Here is a 10,071-nt window from a genome sequence, read left to right on the forward strand (position 1 = left end):
TATTTAGAAATGACACATTTTATTCACAATTGGTATGCATATTTTAGTCTAGCTTTGACAATTATACCCCTTTTACACCAGAGCTAAAACCCAGGTTATTGCTGGGACTGCCCGGGTCGCGGCTCAGTGCAAAAAGGGTGCCTGAAAAATAATCCGGGTCAAGTGACCCGGTAATCCAACCCAGGTAGCTACCAGGGTCGGACCCAGGATGGACCCGGGTAATGGTGCAGTGTAAACGGTGCGACCCGAGTTATCCCACCTGGGTCATGATTGGTGGCTGTGGAGCAGTCACCTCCCATTTTTATATTTACCTCACAAGTTTAGCCCGGCAGAACCGGATTCAGTTTGAACGAGGCTGACCTGAGAATAACCCAGATCGAGGGTGCTGTGTAAACGGGGTCTGACCTGGGTCTGACCCATGTCTGAAAACCCAGGTCGAACCTGGGTTTTTGGTGGAAAAGAGGTATTAGTAACAAGGCCAGTGTTCAAAGGCAGATGCACATTTCTAACTATAGAGAACATCAATTGTTTACATCAGCATCTGTATTAAACCTTCATTCCAAGATTGTGAACAGCATTTGACAAAAGCAATTAAATATAAATCATATGTAATCCACATATTTTCACTCATAGGACTCCTCAGGAAAAATGTACTCTTCACAACAGAGGGCCCTAGCAGAGACTGGAGGGCTTTTCACCAATTATCAATTTGTGACATCCAGTTATTTAGCAAAGCCCTATAGAATATGGCAATGGTTCCCAAACTTTCTTGAATCACAGCACCCTAGAGTATCAGTATTTTTTCACGGCATCCCTAGGCCAAAGGTTTCTTCATTTAATAATTTTTCAGAATTTCTCAGTAATTCCCCTTTTACACCAAGAGTTAAAACCCGGGTTATTGCAGGGTTAACCTGGGTAGCTCCCCGATGTAAAAGGGCACAGGGTTGGATTCCCGGGTGAAGTCACCCGGCAATCCAACCCAGGTAACTTGCAGGGTTTAACACGGGAATAACCCATGAAACCCTGCACTCCAAACGGAGCGATCCGGGTCACTGTGACCTTGATCATGCCGCATGCCTGCCGATTGGCCCGGGTTCATTGGTGCTTGGAGATTATGTCATCTCCAAGCGTCCACTTCCACGCTGACTTCCACTTCTTTGCAGACACGGCTCCGTTGTGAACGGCGCCAACTCAGGAATATCCTGGGTCGGCGCCAGAGAAATTCCGGGTCTGATCCGGATTGGAACCCTGGGCCTGATTCAGGGTTCCCCTAGCCTAAACCTAACCTCCCAGGGGGGTGCCTAACCCTAAGTCCCCTCCCGGGAACCCTAACACTCCCCCCCCCGCACGGCTATCCGCGCTCGGCGTCCCTTAGATCGGGATGCCGGCGCCGGTCTCCCGGAGTCGGTAAAAGGACAGGCGTCTAGATTTAGATTAGATTCGGTCCGCCGGTCTCCCGACTGCATACCATTTGTAGTATTGTGGACTTCAATTTGAGCACCAGACTGTGACACACCTAAAGGGAGTTTGATTTCCTTTTTCGTCTCCGAACATTATTACCATTATAATTACCAGTTATTTATATAGAGCACACATATTCCGCAGCGCTTTACAGAGCATATTTTGGCCATTCACATCAGTCCCTGACCCAGTGGAGCTTACAATCTATATTCCCTACCACATGTGCTGTGCACGCACACACATACAAACTAAAGGTGCATACACACGGTCAGATGTGTCAGATGAATGATTGAACGATTTGAACGATTTGATGAACGATTTGATGAGCGATTTGAACTACGAACGATTTTTGACTACATTAAAATGAATAGAATCGTTCAAATCTAACTGCAAACACATCAGATGTCAGATATCGTTATCTGACAAGCGGCAACGCGCATCGTTCATCTGACAAACATGTCAGATATGTCAGATTTTCCTTCAGATGTATAAAATCGATATCGTTCAGATCTGAAGAAAATCTGACCGTGTATATGCACCATAAGGTTAATTTTTGTTGGGAGCCAATTAACCTACCAGTATATTTTTGGAATGTGGGAGGAAACCAGGGTACCCGAAGGAAACCAACGCAAGCACTGGAAGAATATACAAGCTCCGCACAGTTAGGGCTGTGGTGGGAATTGAACCGACGACCTCAATGCTGTGAGGCCGTAATGCTAACCATTACACCATCTATGCAGCCCCAATATGTCTCAAACATAGGTCTCATTAACTGCCCAATTTTGTTTGGAAGATAAAATACATTACAATCATTATTTATTTTAGTTCTTTAAAATAATCTGTCAGCATCGGGTGAAACAATACAAAGGCTTGATTTTAATTTGCTTTATCCAAAATCATCAGAAAAGGTGTGGTTACAGTAACATTGGAATGGTTGAGAGAAATACGAAGTCACTCATATCATACTTTATGGCTTGATGCCTGCACCAGATACAGTACATAGATAATGTAACAGCTTAGGAAACACTTCCATAAGGAAAGGAACAAATAAGCACAAGGTCACTGTTTACAGATATTGACATTAGCAACCATTGGGAGTGGCCGTCATACTGACTACACCTGTGCCAACACGTGTACACACAGAATGGATATGCTAATGATGGGAAACACAATGTTGGATAATGAAACATCCATTAAGTTACTTTTAAGCAATTGGAAATGTGGAATTGAAGACTATGGGGTAAATTTACTAAAGTGAGAGTTTTTAGAAGTGGAGATGTTGCCCAATAGCAACCAATCAGATTCTACTTAACATTTAACTAGCACCCTCTAGAAGATAATAGCTATAATGCTATAATCTGATTGGTTGCTATGGGCAACATCTCCACTTCTAAAATCTCTCACTTTAGTAAATTTACCCCTATGGGGCAGATTCAATTAGTCGCGGGATTTACCCCGCGACTAATTACCGGCCTAAATTCCCACGGTGCGGGGAAAAGCTATTCAATTAAAATCGGGACTCGCGTGAACTGCAGGAATCAATGTGTTATTTCCTCGCGCGCGAGGTTGATTTGGTCATTTTGACACGGATTTTACCTCGCACCTACATGAGGTGCGAGGTAAAAGTCCGACAGCAGGGACTCCCGCGCGAGGAATCCCCGCTAATTGAATAGGTCCAGCGCGGCAATTAGCCGCGGGGTAAATCCCGCGGCTAATTGAATCTGCCCCTATGATTCTGAAAAATCTATTTCACCCAAATCCCAAGCATTGTGTAATCAATGTTACATTTTGGGATCAATCCTATTCCTTGCGATGTTCTGGTGGGTGCGAGCCATCGTGACAGCGGCCACGCTTGACAGCAGCCCGTATTCGCTTAAAAGTGCTTGCAGCCCCATAGGGCTCAGAGCAAAAGTAAGCGAATTCAAGTTCGGAGCGGGCCGCAAAGGGTGCGAGGTATCGATCCGTTGCCGGCGTTTTAACGCTGTTGCAACGGCAACTCGCACCCTTCGCATGTAATTGAATTGCCCCCTTTGTATGTAATATGCTGTATTTTTATTCAATGCCATTGTTTGCATAAACAGTATGTATATTTTCATTTCTACTGTAAGCTCTCACTGTTTGTCTCACGTCTTATTCTATCTTTGAGCACTAATAAGTATCAAGCAGCCCTCCAGACCAGCATAGTTTCTCCTCTTTGCTTCTCTTTAGGTGCCCATTTATCAATAAATATTTGCGGCTTATTCCCCAAAAACACCCATTTTTGGGAGGTAACAGCAAATATTTAGTATCCCCCGAATGTATGACAGAGGGACCGCAGCAGATATCTCTGATACCTGCTGCGATCCCTCCATTCACGCCGGCAGCCGCAACCCACATAGGTTTTTATAGGGAAAGCGTTGCTGCCATATTTACCAACTTTGTAAGATTGGCCCCCGCAGGTACAGCGATCTGAAGATAGAGATAGCAGCTGTAGTCTATGGGCTACATATCTTAAAATTAGTCAGCAAAGGGTTCCCCCCGGAATGTATGCGATAATATATTCTAATGCTATGATCTCATCTTGCAATGCGATCATGGGGGGTAGTGTCATGCCCAGATCACATTATAAATGTGATCATTAATAAATGGGCCCCTTAGTAAGTAATGTAAAAGTAAGAGAAGTGCTTTCATACTGGTTACATAGCAGGTTTGTTAACTTGGATGATGATGATTTTGAACCATGTTGAGTAGCCAGCCATAGGTTAGCGGCTCTGTTTGTCCACATATTATGATTGTAAGTCACCAGCACTGGTTTTGCCTAACACATTGGGCTCGATTCTATTCAGCGCGAAGTGAATAGCCCTGGGAATCAGCTCCTGGAGCTATTCAATACACCACGCAGCTAAGCCCGACTAAGGGTTTCTTCTCTCCGGGGATGCGAGCAGAAATCCAACAAAAGTCCAGGCACAAGGCTGTTTTCTGCCCTTCGCGCCTGGAAAACAGCATCGCGTCGGGAAGTTAGGTCCGGGAATGCCCGTTCTCGCGCCTTAAACAGGGTGTTTAGTCGCAAGAACGGGCATTCTCCGACTAAACACAGCACAGAATTGAATAGCTCCGGGAGCTATCTCCCGGCGCAATTTACATCGCGGGCAATTGAATCAAGCCCATTGACCATAAATAATTTGATTTGTTCCTGGACCACCAGCCTGTGACACCCCTGTAAGTGCCCCGCGGCACCCCAGGGTTGCCATGGCATCCAGTTTAGTAAACACTGGGTTAGCCTACTGTTTGGGCTACATGAACACCTCCTGCTGATGCTTTCATATTATATTGTGAACTGATGCTCCTCCAAAATATATATGATTCCTGATGTTGGCACCAGGCAGGGCCGTAGCTAGGGTAGTGCGGCCGGTGCCATCGCACAGGGCACCACAGGTCAGGGGGTGCTGTTTGGGCCTGTCAAATTTCTGATTATTATCATTCTTGCTTGTAGCTTCCTCTTATTTCATCCCCAGCATCTCCTGGGCACCAAAAAGTCTAGTTACGGCTCTGGCACCAGGGCTACATATAAAAGGCCAAAAATGATCATGTTGTCCGCTACTTGTATTGTGCTTAGAAAGAAATGGAATGTTTATTTTGTATTCATTGTGAGAGATTAAAGTGTGTAAAATAATGACATAATAATAAATGTATATATCAGCTCTAGTGTAAATATGTAGACACACAGAGCAGTGATGTGTATTTAGCTCAGTGCTAGGTACAGGCAATCTATTTTCTTATCCAATTTCTCTACAATACTGAAACTGGCAGCAGTAACCCAGATCTAACCCTGAACACCGTGGCAGCTTGGTCTGCTGTAGTGTATAGCCAAATACGCTTATTGGAGCATTTTCCATCTGGACCTGTTTACAGATGCCTGTCGGTGTTCACTATCGTACTGTGCAATCGCGTACACATAGCTGAGCACAACGTCAGTGTATAGTTGTATTCCCTTCAACAATCCAACGGAGCAGCTATCACCCAGCAGTGATCTCTGCACTGCACAACACAGCACTGTTTATATATTGCTACCATCAATCACTCTCACAGTATTCCATGTTAGGCAGATGCACTGATACTGCCACATGGCAGAAAGGAGGATTATTATTAACCTATTGAATGAGTGCCAGCGGATGACTATACCAGCGCGGTGTCAGGTTACTCACTGTTGCAGTAGAGAACTTCCTGAAGAACTGGTTGGCAGCCCACAGCATTTTTGCACACAGCGTTACACACAGTGCTATATCCCAATTGTAGAAAACGCAGCAGCTGCAGATCCTATTGCCTTCCGAGACCCCAAGGGACTGCAGATCCAACTAGACCACACCCCCTACACATGTCACGGTCACGCCCATGTTGCTGTCTCTCCGTGCGGAGGACGGACACTACCTCCAGTCTGCCCTCCTTCCTCACTATTGTTCCTTGTAGCATTGACACGCCCCTTGCCTAGCGTTGTAATTTCACCTGACAGGTCACGCCCATTTGTAATGAAGCACGCCTCTATCCAAGACCTAGCTGCTAGCTAGCTACGTTTATTGGATGCTGCTGCTTGGACTGACTGATGCAACCACACTGATGCAACCGCTGAGGGCCGGTGCGGGTATACGTGGTGTTATCATAATCCACATTCAAGTCACATACACAGTATACATTTCTGTATGTTATGTTCAAACGTTACTCGTCTGTACGATGCAAATGTGCAGTATTGGTCTATAAAGATAACCTGCACATCTATAAATGGAATATTAAATATCATTTATTTGGGACCGTGCCTACTCTTGTAATTATGTAAAATTTATAATTCTCTATCTTTGCACTATAGGATGCTGCAGATATTTGTAAATGTTGATTTAAAAAAAAACTTGCTGCAGACATTTTTTAATTAAATTATTTAAATAATAATAATATTAACATTAATAGCATAGTATATACGATTGTGCTTTACAATTGGGAATATATTAACAGAGGCGTCACTAGGGTTGGTGTCATTCGGTGCTGTAATGCATGGTGACATGTCCCTCCACCAAAAAATAATAAAAATAGCAACCAAAGGACCTGATTCAGAGCCGAACGCTCTGACCAGAGCGCTCGCTCTGATTCAGGGCCCTCCTCCATGAAAATGGAGCGGCTTCCTGGCCGCTCGCATAGCTGTGGGTTACCACCCACAGCATATGCGAGCGTCCATGATGATGGTCTTGACCATCGCGACCATCGGGCTTGCGACGGAGACCCTGCGGTAGGGTCTTGCTGCCGCAAGCCCAGGAGTGATTTTGGCTCTATCAGAGACAAAATAACTCCCACTGACATAACTAGTGATGTCAGTGGGGCCGGCTTCAGACAGTAGGCGTTCCCATGGGAACGCCTCCATCTGGCAGGCACGCCCCCGGCACGCCCACCAAAGGGGGCGTGCTGTCAATCAACATCGACAGCACGCCCCCTTTGGTACGAGACCCGGAGCGATGGAGAGCCCGTCGCTCGCTGGATCTCGCGCATGCGCAGTGGGGGAACATCGACCCGCTTGCGAGCGTCTTGCGCTCGCGAGCGGGTCTGAATGACCCCCCCAAGTACACACACACACATATATATATATATATATATACACACACACACAGTATACACGCTAACAAATACACAAAAAAGTTAAAGAGTAGATAAATGATTTAAAAAATATATTTTTAAATGTTTAATGAATAAAAGGAAAAAAGCATTTTTTTAAACTGGAGAAATATCCATAAAGGCTTGGGGGGCCAATTTATCAATAAATGATATCTAAGCAGGGCCGCAACTGGGGGGGGGCTAGAGGTGCATGTGCACCGGGTGGGGATTGTGGGGGGGGGGGGGGGTGAAAAAAGCTGACTCAGCCAAAGAGGAGACAAATGCTAGAGGTCCTTACTGGACCTCTAGTGTGTGTCTCTTCCTTGGCGGCGGCCATTTTTGGATGGCCGTTTTCAGCAGATTCCATGCGGACTAGCCGTCCGCATGGACTATGCTGAAGACGGCCATTCAAAAATGGCCATCGCCAAGGAAGAGACAGATGCTAGAGGTCCTACTGGACCTCTAGTGTCTGTTAGCAGAGCGCAATGCACACAGCGTTCCTGGAAGTGCCGGCGGGAACGCTGGTGCTGCCGGGAGAAGATGCTGAAAGCTGCATCTTCTCCCGTGAAATCCCCTGGCAACAAGCATAAACCCCCCTGGAAACGAGCATGTAACCCCTGGCAACGAGCATGAAACCCCTGGCAACGAGCATGGCACCCCTGGTAACGAGCATGGCACCCCTGGTAACGAGCATGAAAACCCCTGGCAATGAGCATAAAACCCCATGGCAACGAGCATGTAACCCCATGGCAACGAGCATGTAACCCCATGGCAACGAGCATGGCACCCCTGGCAACGAGCATAAATCCCCTGACAACGAGCATGAAACCCCCATGGCAATGAGCATGAAACCCCCATGGCAACGAGCATGAAACCCCTGGCAACGAGCATGGCACCCCTGGTAACGAGCATGGCACCCCTGGTAATGAGCATGAAAACCCCTGGCAATGAGCATAAAACCCCATGGCAACGAGCATGTAACCCCATGGCAACGAGCATGTAACCCCATGGCAACGAGCATGGCATCCCTGGCAACGAGCATAAATCCCCTGACAACGAGCATGAAACCCCCATGGAAACGAGCATGAAACCCCATGGCAACGAGCATGTAACCCCTGGCAACGAGCATAAGCCCCCTGGCAACGAGCAGGTAATTTTAAAGTAATTAGAAGCCTTACTGTGGGATATAAAATGGTGTCGGGCAAATATGTAAGTGGCACTTTGGTAATAGGCATTACAGTGTGTGGCATAATGTGTAATGGGCATTATGGTGTGTGGAATAATGTAAGTCACTATACCAGGGACGTCTGAGTAGTGCACTGCCTTATGGAGGAGCAAGGACAAAATCCAGGTACAGGAAGGGAGGGGGCGCAAAATTGCTGCCTTGCAACGGGTGATGGATACCCTAGTTTCGGCCCTGATCTAGGCGTAATATTAGTACCCATGATCGCATTGCAGTATGCAATGATAGCTCCGGGATGTATGAACTAGCACCCACAGGGACAGGGGATCTGAATGGAGCCTAGCCCTGCGATGTGCAAGGAATGAAGAGACCGCATCAGTGTTAATAATATATATGGGCCCTTAATAACTGAAAATTGTGCTTACTTGGCATCCTTAGGTTCATTTATGTGGTGTTGAATGAACTTGATCATCTGTTCAGTCGTGCCTCTTTTGATCGCCAGCCAGCAGCTAATGGGTGAGGCTGCAGAGGCACGCATAGATAATGTGGGCAGAGGCACAATGTGGATAGGCAGCATACAGAGGAAAAAGGCACAGGAGCATAGATAGGTAGGGGTCAGATGGGGAGGAGGGGCAGAGTCACAGATATGGGGAGAGGGGGCAGAGTCACAGATATGGGGAGAGGGGGCAGAGTCACAGATATGGGGAGAGGGGGCAGAGTCACAGATATGGAGAGAGGAGCAGAGTCACAGATATGGAGAGAGGGGCAGAGGCACAGATATGGGGATGAGCAGAGTCACAGATATGGAGAGAGGGGGCAGAGTCACAGATATGGGGAGAGGGGGCAGAGTCACAGATATGGAGAGAGGGGCAGAGTCACAGATATGGGGAGAGGGGGCAGAGTCACAGATATGGGGAGAGGGGGCAGAGTCACAGATATGGAGAGAGGGGCAGAGTCACAGATATGGAGAGAGGGGCAGAGGCACAGATATGGGGATGAGCAGAGTCACAGATATGGAGAGAGGGGCAGAGTCACAGATATGGGCAGAGGGGCAGAGTCACAGATATGGGGAGAGGGGACAGAGTCACAGATATGGGGAGAGGGGGCAGAGTCACAGATATGGAGAGAGGGGCAGAGTCACAGATATGGGGAGAGGGGACAAAGTCACAGATATGGGGAGAGGGGGCAGAGTCACAGATATGGGGAGAGGGGCAGAGTCACAGATATGGGGAGAGGGGCAGAGTCACAGATATGGAGAGAGGGGCAGAGTCACAGATATGGAGAGAGGGCAGAGTCACAGATATGGGGAGAGGGGGCAGAGTCACAGATATGGGGAGAGGGGGCAGAGTCACAGATATGGAGAGAGGGGCAGAGTCACAGATATGGAGAGAGGGGCAGAGACACAGATATGGAGAGGGTCAGAGTCACAGGTATGGAGAGAGGTTCAGAGTCACAGATATGGAGAGATGGGTAGAGTCACAGATATGGAGAGAGGGGCAGAGACACAGATATGGTAAGGGCATAGGCACTGATATGGGGATGGGCAGAGGCACAGACTTGGGGAGGGAGCAAAAGCACATATATGGGGAAGGGGCAGAGTAAAGAGCAGAGCAACATATAGGAAGGGGGCAGAGGCACAGATATGGGGAGGGGGCAGAGGCAGGAATGGCAAAGAGGAGGACAGTGGGACAGACTTTACAGGAGAGGGCTGCGGTACCTCTGTGCACTGTGTGTACGACAGCGCTGTCACTTTCTATCACATAAGTATCTTCTTTTGTGCAGTGCACTGCATGCACACTACGTCCAGCCAATGG

General features: G+C 47.4%; 1 protein-coding gene across 1 annotated transcript in view; it reads right to left on the reverse strand.

The window, feature by feature from the left end:
• Positions 1 to 5,855, reverse strand: part of ALDH1L2 (aldehyde dehydrogenase 1 family member L2) — a 97,361-nt gene extending 91,506 nt beyond the window's left edge. Inside the window, exon 1 of the mRNA XM_088454348.1 lies at positions 5,646 to 5,855. Coding sequence (XP_088310474.1) covers positions 5,646 to 5,693 — 48 coding nt within the window. The 5' untranslated portion in view covers positions 5,694 to 5,855. The remainder of the gene's footprint in view (positions 1 to 5,645) is intronic.
• Between the last annotated feature and the right edge of the window lie 4,216 nt (positions 5,856 to 10,071).

Source organism: Taudactylus pleione, unplaced genomic scaffold (genome assembly GCF_031769625.1).
Source record: "Taudactylus pleione unplaced genomic scaffold, aTauple2 ptg000040l, whole genome shotgun sequence".
NCBI lineage: Eukaryota > Metazoa > Chordata > Amphibia > Anura > Myobatrachidae > Taudactylus > Taudactylus pleione.